Source organism: Boleophthalmus pectinirostris, unplaced genomic scaffold (assembly GCF_026225935.1).
Source record: "Boleophthalmus pectinirostris isolate CB_2022bp ecotype Guang Dong unplaced genomic scaffold, ASM2622593v1 HiC_scaffold_2, whole genome shotgun sequence".
Taxonomy (NCBI): domain Eukaryota; kingdom Metazoa; phylum Chordata; class Actinopteri; order Gobiiformes; family Gobiidae; genus Boleophthalmus; species Boleophthalmus pectinirostris.
This window is the reverse complement of record NW_026571152.1, coordinates 21,387,254-21,408,148: the sequence shown is the minus strand read 5'-3', so window position 1 is coordinate 21,408,148 and position 20,895 is coordinate 21,387,254. Positions and strand designations below refer to the sequence as shown.

General features: G+C 38.9%; 1 protein-coding gene across 2 annotated transcripts; it reads left to right on the top strand.

Annotated features, from left to right (window-relative positions):
* Nucleotides 1–256: 256 nt before the first annotated feature.
* alx4b (ALX homeobox 4b) lies at nucleotides 257–16,943 on the top strand. 2 transcript variants are annotated; one of them, XM_055155681.1, is made up of 5 exons: nucleotides 257–599; nucleotides 2,291–2,293; nucleotides 8,097–8,407; nucleotides 15,491–15,619; nucleotides 16,623–16,943. In XM_055155681.1, the coding sequence occupies exons 1-5, from the start codon at nucleotides 257–259 to the stop codon at nucleotides 16,941–16,943; spliced, it is 1,107 nt and encodes a 368-aa protein (XP_055011656.1). The 2 variants fall into 2 exon arrangements, with proteins under 2 accessions (XP_055011656.1, XP_020791002.1); XM_020935343.1 differs by lacking the exon at nucleotides 2,291–2,293.
* The last annotated feature ends 3,952 nt before the right edge of the window (nucleotides 16,944–20,895 follow it).

The following is a 20,895-nucleotide window of genomic DNA, read 5'->3' as shown; positions in this document are numbered from 1 at the left end:
GTGGAGCAGGGCACAGCTCACAGACTCTCTTTACCCCACTAAACCTTCAGGGGGCTTTTAGCATTTGTTCAGTCTCTGGAAAACATCTGATTCATTCTTAACCAGATCCAGATGCTGAGCCGTGAGAGCGTGCGTGCGTGAGGGGTGCGTCAGTGAGCGCCTGTCAAAGCGGCAGAGTTTGGGGATCTGAAGTCTGCTCTCTGAGGGGAGGGAAGCGAGCCCAGTGGATTTTTTTCCCCCTAAAATCACTTTAGGTATGAACGCAGATACGTGCGTCTCATACTGCGATATGACATCGATGGATTCATATTATAGTGCGTCTACTGCGCCAGCGAGGGACCACCAAACCAACCCATTCAGGACTTTTCCCAGCACCGAGACGAAGTACAGCCCAACGTACCTCTCCGGCGCCAAGGGCCCGGCGTACGGAGAGAAATCCCGCAGCCCATTCCAGCCGGAGTGCGTGGCGCTGGACGGCGCCGAGGACGGTACGTTCAAGTATCAGCTCTTCATGCAGAGACCCGGCTGCAAGACACCGCCAGAAGGAGGCAAACTCCACGCGGAGAATGCGCACAACGGCACGCTCATGACCTGCTACGGTGAGTCTCTGCCCGAGAACGCAAAATCTGAATGTGCCTTGAGTGTAGAGGGGAGCGTGAATCTTAACATTTAGAAGTTTTGAATGTGAACAGGAACAAGAATAAGGCTACATGAATCACAGTGTTGTAATAAACTAAATGCCTGAATGATTTTCAATAGGCCAAATAAAAATCAATGAGTGAGCATATACGGAAAGATAGATGGTTTTTAATTTAATTATTTTTTTTAAATATATTGATCTACACATGAAAATTGTTTAGGTAGGCAAATTTTTCACACACAAAATATGAGCGGTGCAGAGTGACGGGCCATACTGTGCTACTTATAATTATAATTTAGCCTCATTGTCAAGGCTATTTCTGCCACAGTTAGGTTACTGGAATCAACAGGCATTATGCTTATTCAAAAGGAATCAATTCTTTCCATATAAAATAAATTCGTTTTCTTTAAATATATTAGGCCTAATCATAAAATATAGCATTGCCTATTTTATTTACAAAATTAGATCTAAAATGTGTGTGTATTACAATAGCCAATTGTATTCAAACAACAATTTCATTGGTCGTTTTACTTTTACTTTTACGATGAGAAAAGGATCTCCAGTGAGCCGATCTTGACAGGTAGCCTATTGCATTTTAAATGTATTACACTTCAACACGCGCAAAATTGCAATTCTGTGGTAGAGCTGTTTTAACTTAGTTTATTAAAACGTACGATTTTCATTATTTAAAAAAAAAAAAAAAAGTAAAACTATAAAACTCAAAAATTTGGGGTTGGAAGAAAAGTCAGGCATAATTGTTAAATAAATATATAAATAGCCTATGGCGGATTAAGTCTGATATAATCATATTGTCACCGATATGGGCCATACAAGGGTACTAAGAAATTGCTTGTGTGTAGTTATGCGACCGTTGCGCGTCTACAGCTTGCCAAATAGAGTAAATAAACGCTAAAATCTGAATAAGAAATGACTGGAGTCTCGCGCTGTCACATATTTCTTGTCTGATTTTGAAACCCTCAAACAAATGTGATTGGTTTGGAGGTCCATTGGTTTGGCTGACTGAAGCGCAGTGACAGGCGCATTTAAACAGCGTCCGCATGAACCGCCGCCCGCGCGGGGCTTTTAATTGACAATGTTGCATCCAGATGAAGGCTCCGAGGCTCCGGGGAGGATCCTATGGGCCCGAGCCAAAGCCTCAGGCGTCAACAGGCTTGTGTTGTTATGTGTGGTCTGTGTGGCAGATATACGGCTCATAAATGATGACAAAAGTCAATGGGAGTGTGCGCTATGGCAGCTTCATCTGCATAGCTGTTTACATGGCAACTCAAGTTGTGTCCGTCTATTAAGGAGAATCAATTCACTGTAGACTATTACTACAGCCTTTTATTGTTTCCTTCTAGTTTTAATTATAATTCTGGTTGACCAAAAAGATTGAATGTGCACATTCCCTGTTCTGTATATCTGAGAGCAAAGTGAGTGTGACTATTGACATTTACACATGGTCCAGTAAAAGGCTACTTTATATTTAATGGTTTAGCCTATTTATGTATTTATTTATTTGTTTATTTATTTACTGTATTGTATTTAATGTTTAATATTTGGATATTAAATAACTTTTGAGGTTTCAAAGTTATTTCTGTTTGCACATTATATTTCACTCTATGGGGGTGTATGTCCCATTGAGAGGAGCAGGTTGGGACCATATACCTGCACACACATTACACTTAAATAAAAGCCTGAGTCTGATGGAGAGCAGAGGAATGCAGGTCAGCGCCACTGGAGAGCGGACATTAAGTTAACACAGATGTGCATTTGACTCCTATAGTATTTTTCATAGTCAGACCAGACGCCTCATGTCCACTGTACGTGTGCTGATTCAGATTTACTTAACCCCGACTCTACAACTCTCTGAACAAATAAGCAACTAGTCACATGGATGTTGAGACTGGGTAATGATTTGACAGGCCTGGAATCAAGACTTTCTAAGAACAACATAGATAGACAATGTTTATATGAATCTACATATTTTTGGGATGAATTTTGGTTTTAGAATTGACAGTGGGTATCTCATATGAGAAGGTGAACTTGTAACATGTAACCATGATATCAAAAAACATGGATAATTGTTTGAGGAGAATGCCATAGCTGTAAGGAAATCAAAGTAATAGAAATTGATTGATCTGAGGTGGCACAAAAGGATTTATCCATTCTTTATTTGAAGTTATAAAACAAAAATGACAATAAAATAGTCACATATTCTAATCATCATTGAAGGACAACATGACAATGATAAAAAGTGAAATTATAAAGATGCACTGTGCAACTTTTCTGGTTAAGGTTACATCTTATTACTGTGCCTGGATTAGGATTGCAGGGAATGTTCCATACTATGGTATTAAATTTATATATCAAATATTTATTCAATAAATATTTACTCATAACTTGGCCTGGTGGCATTCTTGTTTCCATGGAGATAGAAAAGTTGAATGATGTGAAACATTCAGGCAAAAATATAAATAAATAAACTACTTACTATGAAGACCAACAAGTACCGGACGCTCTACCAGAAAAGTTTTGGAGAAAAACATTTATCAATTAAAACAAGATAAATTCCTGTTCTATTTAAGTGACTCCTAGCTGCACTTTAAAATAATTCATAAATATATTTTTATTGATGATAATTATAGACTACATTTATTTGGACAAGTTAACTGCATTTCTGAATGGTGATTGTCAGTATAATGCTTTACATTGTGCAAGCTTGGTCCCATCTCGGCGCTCAGTTCTGGAGTTTGAACAAAGCTTTCTGCGTATTGGCCCACAATAATGGCTGATCTAAATATTGCCGTAAGCCTCAGCACATTTATGAAAAACAGCTGAGTAGTTGTCATAAACCCAAACGCCAACAGACACTCCTCCCTCGACAGGAACGTCAAGCATCCTGTGATATGTAAAACAATTTTCACAGGGCACGAAAACCAAAACATGACCCCTGAGCGCTCTGGCAGGACTTTAAAAGAGTTCTGTCAAAATGAGAGAGACATATTAAAGGTGAAGTCATCAACCATCGGTAACATGGAGTGTGCATGTTACAATCAGTGACAGAGACACTTGTGGTTGTATGAATGAAGAAAGGTATTGAATGATGGAGGTAAAACTAGATACGCTGATACAACTTGTTATGCTAGTTGTTGTGTCATATGTGTACAATTCTGATAGTAAATCAAAAATGTTTAACTGAAACAGGTTAATAGAATTCATAGTGAAATGTTACTTGTGGACAGTGGATTTTTTTATTTATGCATTTTTATAGTTGAAAAATAGAAAATGAGAATCTTTTTTTAAAAATAATTGCTACACTACACAACAAACCAGTGGACGAAGATAGGACGTAGATGATAACTGAACATTTGAGAGCACTCAAGCCTCAAATGCAGGACAAGAAGACATCCATTCACACATGAATGAACTGAAACAGAACCTACTGTACTTTTGATTGAGAGAAAGCTTTATAAATAGGCCCTTTAAAAACAACATTTGACATGCACGGCCATGTAAGATTAAAACTGTGAATGAATAAGCATGATAGATATAAGAAAAAGATGTGTGTGTATTGTATTCAGTATTTTGTGCAGGTGATCTGTTCGGCACACGCTCATTGACAGGAGACAGGTACCTGACAGCGGTGAGGTCATGCATCAGGAGGAGCTGAGGCAGATTTGTGCTTTCCCAGAGAATGTGCATTCCTGTGTGATCCGCTGGCATAGATCTCTCCTCCAAAACATCTGGGATCCTCCCGTCCACACGATTCTCCGAGCAAACTACAGACAAAACCTGGGCGAAGGCTAAGAGCAGAGGAAGAGCAGAGGCCAAGACCAAAACATTTGTCCCAATCAGCAGTCAGTGTACAGGGGGTGAACTGTGGAGGTTAAAGCAACACTGTGTAACTTTCTGTACTTTGTTCAGTCAAATGAACACAACACAATTTAGGGGAAAACACAACAATTAATCTAAAACAGCTTGACAAAAGATGCTTGGTCCAGTGACTTCCTGTTCAAAACTGGAGAATTTATAGGCCCCCTCAAAGTGACATTTCACAACAGCAAGCAACAGATTTTCATGTGTTTGTGAAAAACTCTACATGATCTGCCGTCTGCACTTTGTGATAGTTGCAAGTGAGTACAGAGCAGTGGGCAGAGATAGGGGATAGGTTAAATGAATGAATTACTGAGCACTCAACCCTTGGATGCAGGACAATTCAGGATTACTCCAGTTACAACTGGAACAAGAGCACAGCATGGCCGGTAGAGTTATTTTTTACATTCCAAATAAAGACCAAATAGTGCTACTTTAATATCCACTGGCTTTATCTAGTGTAGTGTGATAACTTCTCAGGTTATTTTCAAAGACAATAGAGTAAGAGATGTATTTAAAAAGATAAAATGAACACTTTTGGAGTAGTTTGCTGTCTGTGATCGTGGGAGTACAGTTTTGGGATGCACATTCTCCACCACTCTGTTTAAAAGCATTCCCATTCCCTATTTAGTGTTTGGTCATTAACCCTTCCCCAGGTTACTAATTTATAGTGTTCCTTTTATTTGGCTTCACTTGACCCTCCCCGTCCTCTTCCATAAAAAACGAGAGGGTGCCCTGCCGCTTTACAACCAGTTAAATTACACTTTGATGTTTTCTCTCTGTTTTCAGCGGTGATTAAATTGCTGACCCTAGTAAACATATGACCTGGACTAACTGAAGAGGTCTGCGTCTTGTCAAAAAGTAACTCTGGCAAATTACTGGATAAGCCTGTGATGTTTCTGTACATTTGCATCGCTAATGAACAGGGCTGGAGAATAGCAATCGCGAAAAAACATTCCTCGAAGTGCCAAGAACCTCGAGCTGGAGCCGGTGCAGTGGAATCTTGGCTGCCATAAGAAAGCAGTGTGTTGAAAACTGCAGAAAAGACAGCTCAGCATGCGGCAATGAGAGCAGATATTTGTGGTGTAGGAACTAGTGGTTAGCGTGACAGCAAAATGGGGAATTTAGAAAACAGGCATTAAGGTTATACAGCTCTAATCAGTGTCAGCTATAGTTTAAAGGTGCACTACACAACTTTTCTGGTGGTGGTGGTGGTGGGGGGGGTGGGCTAGCTGCTTGTATCCATGGAGATTTTATTACTTTGTCTGGAATGTTCCAAAGACTGGCATTAAATCTATTTATTTAGCTTTTTTTTCCCCCTAACAGGTGTTTCAATTGCTAAAAATAACAAAAAAACATGCAATCTTATTCTGAGTAGTGTCTCCTCCACAGATCTGGCCTGTAATGTAACATGGTAGTGTCACCTTCTTGTCTTCATGGAGATTGACAAGTTTAATACTATACTGTGGAGCATTCAAATCAAATCAAAAGCATCTTTCTCTCCACTCAAAAAGTTAAACAGTCTACATTTAAGTGCTCTTGACACAGTCTTGCATGAACATTTTTGCATTCCCTTTATTTTCTGGCCCCAGCTGTAGCCTTTGCCTTACAGGAAATGTGTCTTGCTCAAGGGCATGCTATAATCTCTTATGCTGATGCAAATGCAGGCAGAAACAAACCATGACCCATCTCGATGCTTTGCATTGCAGTGGACGGTGCTGGTGCCCAGGGCGAAACATATTGAGCAGAGGTGGAGGATACAGGGGTGGAGGAGGAGGGGAGGTGGGTGGAAGAGAGAGGGGGCTGCTGATGTCAGAACATCTGTCCCAGTGCAGACTGTAAGAGGCTCTGACAGGTGGGCCACAGCGGCACAGGGTCACGACCTCCAGCTGCTGATCTGTGTGGGTCCATTAGAGTCCTGCTTTGGGACAGGGGCCAGAAGGGTAACACACTGCCAAAATCTGCATGTATCTCCATTGGTTAAAGTTACATTTCTGAATATTATTTGCAGATATTTTATGCAGAGTGATTTGTGTTGGTGACTGTTAACCTGATTGTCCACAAAACAACTGTTCAATACTGATAATGAAGACATTGCAAAACATTCAAATGAAACATTTTAGAAGTAAAACTGCACTGTGTAATTTTTCTGGTGGCTGGTGCGCAACCTTTTTTTCTCCATGGAGATGTGTTTGCTTTACGAAGAATGTTCCACAGTATGGTATTAAACATATCTATTTTTGTTTGTTCAAACTGCAGTGAAATACCTTGAATAACAGGCATTCTTTATGTGAGTGGGCTTACCTCTCCATAGATCTGACCTGTTACTTGGCCAGGTGGTGTCATCTGCTTGTCTGTGTGGAGTTAGATAAATTTAAGACCATATTGTGGAACATTCCAGGCAAAGATGGACCATTCACCATAAATTTATAGTGCACTGTGTGTGGCTAATGTCGCTGGATGGACGATTTGTAAAACACATTATGATACGAATACTTGCCAATTGACAACACATTAAAATTTCCATTGCCCCAGCTATGTGCTCAGCTTTTTGCAGTAAAGGTCCCCTCTTTAACCTATAATGCCTGGTCTCTGTTCTGTTAGCAGCAGCCATCCCAGAGCCCGGCAGCTTATTTATCCACTCCACTGTTTGTTTATCAAAGCAGAAGGGACAGCTCTCCTCCTCTCACACAAAGCCTATAGCCTGCACGCGCTGACAGCAGCACACAGCTAGATTTGTCACAGAGCGGACACCCCCAAATTGAAGGTGACAATCTCAATGTTGTTTACACGAGGGGGCACAGACATACACAGCCCCACGTACAGGTCTGGAGGGATTGGGTTACAGGTGGAGAGATGGAGAGTATAGTGCAGGCAGCAGGGAGAGTGGCAGCAGTGTGAGGGTTGTGGCTCAGGTCAGATAGATGTGGAGTGACAGGTCTTTCAAACAGAGTGAGCTGAGCGTATAACATAAGGCTTTGAACAGTCAGGAAAACATTAAGGTGCTGTGGGCTTCTATAGGGACTGTCGTGTTGAGTGGATGTTGATGCGGAGCAGGGATTTAAGGTTATCGGCATGATTTTGTGCAACTACTTGAGTGATTTAAGTAAAAATAATTAAGTTGTCTGAAGTTTTACAAAGGCCAACATGATACTGAATTGTAGAGTATACTTGAGTAGACAAATGAGTGTGGTGCAATAATGGATTGGAAACCTGAAGAAATAAAGTGATGTTGTATTTGTGCATTTGTATGAATGGCTCATGACATGATTGATATATTGACTGACTGAGACAGATTACTTTTTAAATATAAAAGACAATATAAGAGTAAATCTCAAAGCTCCATTGTGATTTTTAAGGCCCAAACTTCTACACCTAATGCAACTGCTTAAATTGTCCATGCCATGCAGTTTAGCATTTTGACTACAGTGTTTGTTTTCAGCTTCATACAAACTGCTTTTTATATATATAAAAACATAAAGTCTGAGGAACACATATATGCCAGAGGTGGTTTATTAAAAGTCTGAATAATGCATATGACCTTTAAAATGCTTCAGTAATGACTATGTGTGATCTCTAGGCAAAGACAGCAGTGGTCTTGGCGAGTCTGACCTGCCCCCCAGCGTGGAGGCGTCTGGGATGGAGAGCAGCTACATGACCCTGAAGGACTCTGTGAAAGGCCCCGGAGAGAGGCCCGGCTCAGACCTGTCCAGCCCTTTGGACAAGAGCGAAGCGGAGAGCAACAAAGGCAAGAAGAGACGCAACCGCACCACGTTCACCAGCTACCAGCTGGAGGAGCTCGAGAAGGTTTTCCAGAAAACTCACTACCCAGATGTGTATGCGCGGGAGCAGCTGGCTCTGAGGACAGACCTGACAGAAGCCCGAGTGCAGGTATGTTTGGGAGTTTTGACAATTACACTGAACTTATTTGTGTTCATTTGTGAGCATGTTGAAACTCTACTCATAAATGTTCCATTCTTTTAAAGGGGCTGAAACAGATTTTTAATATATTTTTATATAATAAAGTAAAAAAAAAGTAGTGCTGGGTCATGGTTAGCATGGTAGTTATTTTTAGCAGCAGTATGATCCCAGAGCTCTTCTATGTAAACTATTGGCAAAGAAAAATTAGGATGCTGTTTACTTGAACCATTAACATTAATAATATTGATTAAAAATAACATTTTGGGACACTGGGAGAAAGTTGAAAATAAATCATATCTTTTAGAGTAGAGAAATGAATAATGTACTATATTATATTAGTACTAGGTACTAATAGTACTATAACATACTATACATTTGCTCAAAGATGCACTATTAATAAACCTTACCTCATGGTCACTATTTGCAGATGTAGGCACAGCCAAATCAGCTGCTGTAGTCACCTGGAGAGAAGATAGAGACCGTTATAAAAAGATTTATAATTCATAAATTGATAACATGAAGTTTTGTGTATAACATATGCCTACCTCCTTACGCCATGGCCAGTCAGCAGCACCATATTTACATGTAATTTCTTCACCCAGAGTAATGTCTTTCAGAGCAAAGAGACAAAGGACCTCATAAGGAATCATTTTGCCAAAAAACAGTTTAAAGGCAAATAGCTTTGCTTTTTTAAGCAACCACTTGTTCATAAAAGATCAAATTTGTTTTATAGTCTGTAATTAAATGCAACACCCAGAGACCCTCCAGATTTAGATCAAGGATAATGGCCAAGAGTACCTCGAATAAACCTGGTAATGTTTATTTAGATGTTTTAGATAAAATACATACATTCCAATGTTTTGGAAAGTTACGTAACCAACCAACACATCCAAATATTTAGTTACTGACTTTTAGACACGTCATGCTTTCTGCCCATTACAGCAACTCCGGAACCTGGGCCCACTCAAACTCATATTGAATTTGCAGAAATAAGATTCAAAAGTACGATTAGTAAAACTTCAGCTTGCAGTGTGAGCGCAGCCTGGTTGCATGTGTACAGGCTCTTGGGGTCCTGACGCACAGGGAGAGCTGGTCTGGCACACTGTCAGTAAACTCTGGGAACAGCACATAACAGATCCCATTGTTCACCATCTCCTCTGCTCACCAGTTGTGGATGGGAGTGGGAATGTTGGGAATACATGCTGCAGGCTCTATCAAAAGGTCAAAGTTCAAGGGTTTCTCTCCAGCGCCGCCATGTTGAAACTACACCACAGCATGCACCACTCCATAGAGGGGAAAAAAAAAAAAAAACACATGGAAAAAAAAAAGAAAGACAAGCCATCGAGGCTGTTTGCGAGGATATAAAAAACACTTTGACATGCCAGCTCCAATTTCCAGGGCCAGTTGGAGACATAGTCAGGGACAGCCAACCTGGTCTGTGCTTTGTGGTGGTACAGTAAAATAAGTGCATTCATGTTGCCTTCACACAGCCCTATTCCCAGATGAATATAATTACCTTCTTCATATGACAGCCACACTATGTTGAGTCACTGTGTGGTTTGACCCATCGTTTTAAAATCATAGTCCAAAAATATGCACGCAATCAAGACTAAAGCCCCCAATTTCGACTGAAGGTCCATCACGACAAAGTCCAGGGATGTGCAATTGTAGATGGGGCACTCTGAGCTTGGCAGGAGATCTTAAAAACTCTTTTGAACTCACAAACAACGGGATCCTGTGGTACAGATGTGTTCTCCCAAATGCCAGTGTCAAGGTCTTGCAGTTTCAGTCTGAGTTTTATGATAAATGTCTTCATAAAGTCGCTACAGTTTGACGTAATCACTTCTGCGGTGACTGGTTTATTAAGTTCTATTAGCCCTCAGACTTGAACCTGGAGTTTTGGGGCTTTTTTTATGGAGAGCCAGTCTATCAATCGGGCTGGTCCTGGATGACAGCGATGAGGTGAGATGGTTGGACTTCAAAGCCACATTTCAGAGTGGTGCACTCTGAACTCCCTCGCTCCCTCCCGGTCTCCTGGGCGACCAGCTCCGGAGCATAAATAAAGCTCTTTAATGACCTGTAAGCTGCCTTCTGCTGTCAACGTCTTTAGCAATTACTGTATGGACGCCTCCAAACTCCAAATGCACCCAACTTGAGTATGTCTTGAAGTAACAAATTTGTTGTTTATTTTGGAAAGTCAGAAGGAAAAAATCTGTTAAAGGTGCACTATGTAATTTTTCTGGTGGATGATCTGCCACCTGTTTCTCTCCCTAGAGACGTTAATGCTCTGCCTAGAATATTTCGCACAATCATGTCATTAAATCTAAAAAAAGGTGAAGCTGGGCCAAGTTACAAGTCAGATCTGTGGAGAGACTTGTGTGCTCACAGTATGAATGCATTTTTATTTTTAGAAATAAAACTGAATAAATACAAGATAAGTTGAATGCCATACTGTCAAACATTCCACGCAAAGCAATAACATCTCCACAGAGATAAAAATGACATATTGCACCTTTAATTGGGAATGTTGCAAGGCTAGAGCTTCCCGTTAAAGAGCTGAGAAGTTTATAGAGTCTCCAATTCCCCCTTGGAGACATGGTGCAACAAAGGACACATCTGACTTCATAATGTTCCTGAATGATCTTTATGCCAAAGTATTCAGCCTGGTCTCAGTCGCATTGGCTTTTCAGTGTGAAACATGATACACTGCAGTGATAAGCTAGCAGCAGTGCACATGCTTTGTTTATGTTGTGGACTGTGGTCATTTTAATTGTTTGTTTATTGACTCTGAGCCTCCAGTAAGTATTTGAGATCAGACAAAGCATTTAGCATCGACTAACTTTCAGATTACAGCCATGACGTTGTACATGACAGTGTTGAGAGTGTCTGGTGTGTGTATGAAGCTGGTTGGTCACTCTCGTCTGCACGCCTTTGGAGAGGTCAGGAGGGTTAGCCACGGAAAGCTAAGGGCTTAGGCGTCAGGAAATTAAACATGAAATGAAAACAAGCTCCGGTTTGAACATTCTCCCATCTCACTTTCCAATATCCCCACTTCCCCCGAGTGACTTAAAAGGAGGAGGCGGCGGGAGACATGGCGCTGGGGTCAGGACAGCGAGAGAGGGGGGGTGTGTCACATCAAAATAAAGAAATGAGTTATTTGTCATAATAAAAAATGATTGAAGCTATTGTATAAACAAGACAACTCGTGCTTTTTGGGGTATTTAGTATTTAATGGTAACATAAATCATACATACAAATTTGTTAATTGTAAACTTCAATATTGATCTAAAATGGCTTACTTACATTTTACTACAGCAGATTTTCGTTAAAGTGCACTCTACAACTTTTCTAGTGGACTTGTCTCCATGGACATGTAATTGCTTTGACTGGAATGGGCCATGTTATGACATTAAACATCTATTTATTCATTACGGGTATTTATATTGCTCAAAAAATACAATAATTCTGTGAATAGGGGTGACTTTCCACTGATCTGAATTGTAATGTAGCTTAGTGCTGCAACCCGTATAAATATATATATATATATATATATATATATATATATATATATATATATATATATATATATATATATATATATATATATATATATATATATATATATATATATATATATATATATATATATATATATATATATATATGTATATATATGTATATATATGTATATATATATATATATATATATATATATATATATATATATATATATATATATATATATATATATATATATATATATATATATATATATATATATATATATATATATATAGTCTGCTGTACAAAAGTTACAAAAGTTTTCTCTGTTTTTTCCTGTACTGGGTCTCTTGAGATTATTTAAAAACCTATGATGTGGAGAGGACCAAAGAAGGACCAGAGAGAGGAGACATGCTGAATCTTAAACAATAATAGAGTGTAATCCTGTGGGGCCAACTACACAAGCTGGGACCCCTTTAAAACATATGATATAATGCAAAGGCCAGCGACCCCTCACCTTGACATTGGGGTTGAGTCACAAACTTGAGTATCAGTTTACGCTCTGTGAGGCTGTCCTGTCGCCGCTGAAGGAGGAATGTGGAGAAAGACGACATCTTTGCGTCAGCTTTTCCAAAAACATGATGCCAGAAAGGCCGTATATGGGCTTAACGCTGGAGAATTTTGGATGGGGCTTTTCGGCTTGATAAGACTTGACAATCACACAAAACAACACACGTTTGTAGGTTCATGGTTGAAGTCTCGAGGTTACTTTATTTGTACCAGTAAAAACTGTATGTCACCTTTTTCAATTTCATTATTGGATGGATAAGCTGACCTATTTACGGGGACATATAATGCAAAATCTACTTTTAAGAGGTTTTAACCATGTTGTAATTGTTGTCATTAACCTGAATCCAATTTTATTTTAAGCGTGACTCATATACATTTAAGATGCAGTTGCTATGAAAATTCCCATTTTCCAATACCCCACACACTGCTCTGTACTTACTTCACTCTCCTTTTAGTTTTTTATTTGTTTGTTTGTTGGTTGTTTTTTCTTAATCTTGCTAATAAAAAAGAAGCACTATGTTGTGAACTGCAGCTATTTGCGCTATAGTCTGAAAAAAGTTCAGAGTAAATCAGCACTGTAGTTTTCAAATGGATGTTAGCAGAACAGTTTCTTTTACAGAGTCATATAAGATAAATATTGTGATTTAAAATGTCCAAAGGGGTGTCATAGATGATTATGTCTTCATTGGAATATACACATTTATTTAACAAAAATATTTAGATGGAAAAACTGCAAAATTCCTCATGACATCTCTCCATATATCAATATAAAAGACATATTAGAGCCCACCAATCAGATTCACTCCAATATCATGATAAAAAGGCTTAAAACTAGCACAAGGGAATTATATCCAATAAATAAAAGAAATAAAAATAACTTAAAAGATTAAAAAATGCAATTGTAAGTAGATCTGTTTCAATTTGGAATATGTCACTTTTGCACTATCAGCCATTTCTTTTGTTCAGATTTGACTAACAAACGAACATACCATTTGTTGAGAAATAGCTTGAAATGGAGGTTCCAGTTCTTCAAGTGAATTTAAATTACAACCATTAAAGTTCATTGTGTTGAAGTCTCCCGGGGATTTGAAGAGGTTGACTGAGGGGAAATTGCATGTGAGGGATTGAGAAAACCACAGGCTGATTGAGGCTGGGAATCAACTCTGGATCCAAGTACAGACTCAGAGATGACAGCGCAGGGCTTTGAAGATGTCTCTCTTTTTCAGTCTCTTCTCTCTGTCTCTCTCTCTCTTTCTCTTCTCTCTCTCTGTCTCTCCCTCTCTCCCTCCCTCCTACTCTCATGCTCTCTAGGGATGGAGAGAATCAGAAGTAAATAGAAACATAAAGTGACTCATTGTTGCCCCTCTGCACAATGTGAAATGTTGTAAAAAATAAATACATAAATAAATAAAAACAACTGCAAATAAAAACAGACAAAATATAATCGTATCTAAAATTATTTGATAGGCAAAAACAAGATATAAAATTATAATTGACATTGTCCCAAATTGTTCATGCTCGATGTTGCAGCTGGATGTTCAAGCTGGATGTTGCATTTTTTAAATAAAAAAACAAAACAAAAAGACATTACTGGGGGTAAAAAATATTGTGCAAAATGTGAATAGAAAAGCCATAGTTAGAACTGTCAGAACAGCTTTCTGTGTGCTGCAGTGAGAGAGAGAAGTGAGATGAAGGGCCTGCACTTGGTCTGTCAGCAGGTGTGGAGTGCACCCGTTTTCTGTGAAGTAGCGTGTCCAACTGGATTTGCAGACATTAAATATACCATCAACTTCAGAATTCATATTACTCATATATGTAAACAAATACAAACCACAAAGACTAAATGGCAGAAAGAGATTTTTTTTGCTCAAAATCTGAGCTTTAGTACTTCATTTTCATTGATAATTTGAGGGATTCCCCTTGGACCCTGCTGTGCATACATGTGGGGGAGAGCACGCCCCTCTGTAGTGATTTATGGACAGCTACAGACCCAGATGTGGATCTCTCGGCACTGGCGGCCTAAAGGGAAGCAGACCCTGAGATTCAAAGGGAGGAGCACAGGGAGACTACACTTTAAAGGCACGTCAAGTCTTAACCTGGACTTTTATCTCCGCCACTATTTATTCTCATGCTCTTCTTTTTATGAGCCACAGTTTGTCTCTATGGTAACACTTAACTGGACTGCTTGTGACACAACTGCCATAATATTGTCAGTGGTTATTTTACATGTTCAAATCTGATCATTACAGGATTTCTGGAGTTATCAGATTTTTTTCTGTTAAATGTTTTGTTTTGTTTTTAAACTGAAATATCATAAGTAGAAGTAACAAACAAACAAAAATAGATAGATACTTTATTGATCCCGAAGGAAAATGAAAGTTTGGCAGCAGTATAGAAACAAATATAACAACATAGGAATTTTAAGTGAACAGTCCATTCTCTTGTATTCATTGTAAAACAGTGAGGATTCAAAAGACAAGGAATCGTAATTCTTTTTGACAAGCTTTAACAAAAGAAAAAAAAAAAGGAATGGGCAAACTGCTGTAGCAATGGGGGAAAAAAATGAGATAGATTGAAAAAACTGATTCAAAAGACAAACAACTCAAAAGTTCCATATCTGAAATTTGACTGTTGAAATGTCATGTTAACAGATTCTGATGTAATCTGATTTATGATCTGACAAAGAAAACTGCGTAAAAAATGAAAGATAAGTTGTTGATTGAAAGAGCCTTGAAAAAGATTCGTTGGAATTTGCTGTGCTTTCTGTGCTTTGAGTTGCAAATATAACATTTGCTCTAAAAATCCAAATTGTTTAACTGGCATATGTCACCAGGTATTTTTGAAGACCAGATTTATTTTGTGCATGTAATCCCACCCAATCCCAATCAGATCTAAATATTGGGTTATCAGATTCTTCTAGTTCATATTTTTTCAGTGACCATGTAAAAGTACTCACTCATAGATGCTGTTATGTCTCTGCAGGTGTGGTTTCAGAATCGCAGAGCCAAATGGAGGAAGAGAGAGAGGTTTGGTCAGATGCAGCAGGTCCGCACACACTTCTCTACAGCCTATGAACTGCCCCTACTCGCCCGGCCCGAGAACTACGCACAGGTATCAGCAAATACCTTTACGGTAAATTCTTGACCACAACTGTCCTCAATCCCATTTCCACCACAGCAGCAGAAACATCAGCCCCCTCAGACTCTCAGACTCATTAAGGAAAGAACATTTCTTAATAAATAAGTCTTCATATTCGTTATTATACTGCCAACATCGCTAACTTACCACAGTGGTAGTCTCATAGCATAACTGTCATTACACAAACTCATTTTTTCAAGGTTTTCGGGAAAATACAAAAATAAACCGGTTATGTCATTAAAATGACTCAAACAAACCAAGTCCAAGGAACAAGTCTTATTATATGTTTCATGGACTAATGTAATACAATTTGGCATAAAACTACAATAAAATAAAACACATTTTCAGGTTGACTAAAACTATTGACAGGTTGACTTCACTGGCATGGAATTGTTGTCCTCTAAAACTAGACTGAAACAACAACATGACAACAACTAATAATTATCTGAATACATTTTAAAGGTGCACTATGTAACTCTGGTGAGGTGTTCCATGGAGACAAATGTGTTTAATACCAGACTGTGAAACATTAAAGGCAAAGCAGTGACATCTCCATGGAAACAAGAAGGTCGCAGACCACCTGACACACCACCCGACACCAGAAAAGTTTAACCAAAAATCATTTCAGTCAAAAGCATAGGGCTAAAAACTTAAACAATGCAACCACTCTCAACGTAAACATCATTGGTTGAGCATTCTGATCCACTGGCTCACAGGTTGGCAATGTGATTCCAGCTCCCACAGATGATTACTGTCATTGTGCCATTGTGACAATACACTTAACCCACCCACCTTGCCCCCTGTGTCTGTGTAGCCTGGTGTACGAATGTGTGTGTGAATGGGTGAGTGGTCCCTTGATGTAAAGTTCTTTGCTGTATAAAAATTTTTAGCATTTAACATTTACCAAAACTTGACAAAGATCATTGATCAGAGATGTTACATAGATTTACAGAGTCTTTCTGATCTTCTCCCTCAGATCCAGAACCCCTCATGGATCAGCAGCACCAGCGCCGCCTCCCCTGTACCTGGGTGTGTGGTGCCCTGTGACACTGTCCCGTCCTGCATGCCCCCGCACCCACATGCCCCGAGCAGCGTGTCTGACTTCCTGGGGGTCCCGAGCCCCGGCAGCAGTCACATGGGACAGACGCACATGGGCAGCCTGTTCGGTGGGCCCGCCATGACCGGAGGCATCAACGGTTATGATCTCAATGTCGACCCTGATCGGAAGTCGTCGAGTATAGCCGCACTGAGAATGAAGGCCAAGGAGCACAGTGCTGCCATCTCCTGGGCAACATGATGCCCTGGGGCAGATCATCAAGTCAGACCCTCTTCCAAACCCCCTTCTGAAATGTGGGGAGTTTTCTGAGCACACTAAAGATAACCCAAAAGGAGATAGAGAAGGCCATTGCAAGTCTAGATAACAGCTGTGATGGTGACATTCAACAGATGAGAGACTTCAGATTCTTCATCTCTCAGGTCTCACTGAACTTTTGTGACTACATAACTGACTGATAAACTACAGTGTTACGTACAGTTAAATAAGCAGTATTATCAGTTTACACACTCTTTTGTAAGGTTGGATATGTGTTACCTTACAGAAACTTGCCATATTTCATTGTTTACTAACCTTGGATTGTCACAGCGTTTGAGTTTTCAAGCTCACAAGAATCCATCTACACAACTTTTGGTCTGGAGCAGATAGTATATATTTTCTGACAAAAAACATTTCCTAACTACTTGCTAACAAGATTCCAAGCTAAGTCCCGCCTCTTCCCGAACGATTGACAGGGGCCAGTCTAGATTGTTAATGGATAGAACTCAATTCAGAGATCTACTTATGTCCAGTGTCATTGTTTACAAGATGCTTCGCACATAATTCACCTTTTCAATATTGTTGCCCTCTTCTCTCCAGCAATGGTATTTTGCTGTATATACACACACATGTGAAACTGCTTTTTTGGGACAACAGCCAAAGCAGCAACGCCTTCCGTCTCCCCAGCTAATTCCCCTGGATTCAAACTCAAATCAGAATACACTAACCCAAAGTTATCAGTTCTATATAATTTCTATATTTTTTTAAGGAGTGCCATGTGATTTTTTTGCAAGGTCTAATAACTTTACCTGCATGTACCATTTATACAACCCGTGGAAGCAAGTAATGTGATCTTAGCCCCGTGGAGTCTATGGTCTGTCCCGGTTGAGTGGGCGATGGGTGATGCATTGGCAGTGATTTCAACCCACTGTGTCACTTCCTCCCCCAGGTTATACCCCCAGGTTGTACCCCCTCAAGTCCCCCCTTCGTAGACCATATGGATTCAGGTTACAGGAAATACCCGTCTTCTCCAATATACGAAGCACAGCAGCAGCCTTCAACACCAGTGCACCTCAGTTGCCGTAATCAGCCACCAATGGGAATAGACACACTTGGTTAAGTTCAAAGTGGACCGTACGCCCCGCAAATGTATGAACACGAGGGACATGGCGAGAACAGACTGCAGTCATCAATTTAAGCTGAGATGGTTTTAGCTAGAGCCTGTCGAATGCCAGAGACCACAGACCAAATCAGTGGTTTTAAAATGAGGTAATGAGATGACTATAGGGGGGGGAATGTGGAGAGGCTGTCCAGTGATTGCAAGAGGGTCGCAGTTTGATAGCCCTGAGAAATGGATCTGTCAACATAACTGGACGGCAAGCCATGATTAAAATTCATCAATCTTTTGGGTTTGATAAGACTGGGTTTGGGTTTGGGTACGTTTTGAGTGTTGGAAAGTTGGCCAGTGGTCCAAAAACATCAGATTTGTTTTGAAAATTACAGCAAGTTAATTTGATTGAATTTTAGTTCTATGATTTTGGTAATGATTAACACCTCAAGCCATTTAAGAATCTCAAGTGACCAAATGTTTCAGCAGCAAGCAGATTGTTATAACAGTGATGTGACCTCACCATTTACAGTATTGTGCAAATTAGGTGTGAAAAGTAATTCCCAGATGGGTTAAGGTCAAGGATAACAGGGCTTATTTTTATATCTCTGAATACTAACAAAATTAAACATTTGTAAACCAAACTTTACAACACAGTAATACCATATATAATGTGAAATGATGTTCATTACACTTACTAATTAACACCCAGGATAATTGTTCATGGAAATACCAATCCAATGAATTGATTCTAACCCAGTATGAAGACTATACATGTGCTTTCACCCACACTGAAATTGCAACTAAATCTTGACTAGAGGAGGAATAAACCAGGACAAAACTAGGACTAAAACAGACTATATCAAGTGTGAATACATCCTAAATATTTTCTTTGTCATAATATGTAAGAAAAATATACATAAAAAATCCTATTCAAAGCATTTAGATAGAGAGACCTAATTTCTTCTTTTTTTTCCCCCCACCATTGGACCTTTGCACAGTACTGTAAACTTAATAAATGATCATAGTGAAAGACTGGTGGGCGATCCCAATGTCCAATCTCCCAACAGGATGTGGCCTAAATTCATGTATGTTTGTGTTTTGGAGTGCTGCCTGTTGCTCTGGTGCAGCTCTGTCCATTTTGATACTACTGAAATGAAGCAGTTATGATGTTGTATTATGAACTATAGCTGATACTGTTGTTTTACTTGTACATATTTTTGCTCATCTGTCAAATAATGGACTTCTGGAAACAAGCCATTTAAGTATTATATCCAGGGTTAACTCTGACAGTGTTAAATGCTTTTCTAACTCTCCTATGCAGCTTTTTTTAGGTTAACTTTTCTAATCTTTTTCTAAACCATATTGTGCATTTTCACAAGGTGCCTTGCTGTAAATTATTGAGTGTATAAATTCCAGTGGGACAATGAAGTCTCCCATGAGGCCGTCCATATTAACACTGCAATGAACCATGACACATTCAAGATGAAGGACAATGTTGTAAAGAATTAACTTTTCTGATGGTGACTGTTTTGAAGTGAATATGAAATAAATAAATAAAATAATTTCTTGCGTTAAACGTCAAAAGTCTATTTTGTAGCATTGCATTGGGCAGTGGCACTGAACAATTTATCCTACATTATTTAAGAAGTTCTTTAAGTTTGGTTAGGACAAGAATATATAATTGAGTACAGTAAAGATACGTAACATTAAAAACAATATAGGTCTATGATTTGGTAGTATTATCTTCAATGTGCAGACCTTTATCAAGGCATTAAAAGCATATATTTTGTGTTTTGGTCAATTTAAGATCTTTGACTAATGAAGTTGGGTAGAACTACTGTCTTATAAAAGTGTTTCCTGATTTTAAGCCCAGTTTAGTCCTGATTGGTTTGGTTCTGTGCTAGTACTGGTTCAAATCTGCTCTAGACCATGTTGAGGAGCTTTTCTCTTTAAAAAGATTTATTTTTGTTTTAAATTGTTATTATATTGACAACAGTCCTCATTTTACAATTATTCTGAAAGTCATGGGTAATCTCAGTTCAATTTCAATTTATTTTCAATATGTGTGGTGTGTGCACGCCTTAAATATTAAATAACTGTAAACAACTCTCTATTTAAATGTAATGTCAAAGTATTTTTCATACACCAGTATAGACGTTTATGAGTTCAGCTGTTTATTTAATATTTTAATCACCAGGAAATACACTATTTATACTATAACTGTCTATGCGTATGTCATATGAAGGTGGAAATACATGATCAATTCTTCTTGGATCAGGAAGTGTGCAGTTAGCATGCTGTTGTTGTTGTTGTTAACATTAACATTGTGGCCTCTGAAAGTATCATTAATATATACTTATAATATACTTATAAACTCATCAAGGTGGATAATCAGTAATTAAAATGCTCTGAATGTATAAGGTAAGTGAGGAATAACTTTAGACCACTGCAAACCATTTACACTGAACTAGTTTTCCATGTTTTAGACAGTAAAATTCATGTACAGTGCCTTTAATGTGTTTGATCCCCAAGAAAAATATCATTCAAACTATAATTGTTTTGGAATCTTTTAACCCGATATGAAGGTGGAAATGCGTGAGCAATTCTTCTTGGATCAGGAAGTGTTCGGTCAGCCTGCTAGTTGTCATTATCATTAACATTCTGGCCTTTGAAAGTTGTGAAAAGTGCTTATAAACTCATCACAGTGAATAATTAGGATGCTCAGAATACATAAGAGGATTAACTTTAGAACACCGACTTTTGAGACAGAAATCAGGACAGTACCTTCAATATTTTGGATTGCCAAGAAAAATACAGTTTAAACTA

What these genes read in the sequence shown, in the direction of transcription:
- alx4b (XM_055155681.1), top strand. Translation starts at nt 257, where the DNA reads ATGAACGCAGATACGTGCGTCTCATACTGCGATATGACATCGATGGAT. An exon ending in TGACAGAAGCCCGAGTGCAG is followed by an intron (nt 8,408 to 15,490) that starts GTATGTTTGGGA and finishes ATGTCTCTGCAG; the next exon opens with GTGTGGTTTCAGAATCGCAG. An exon ending in GGCCCGAGAACTACGCACAG is followed by an intron (nt 15,620 to 16,622) that starts GTATCAGCAAAT and finishes CTTCTCCCTCAG; the next exon opens with ATCCAGAACCCCTCATGGAT.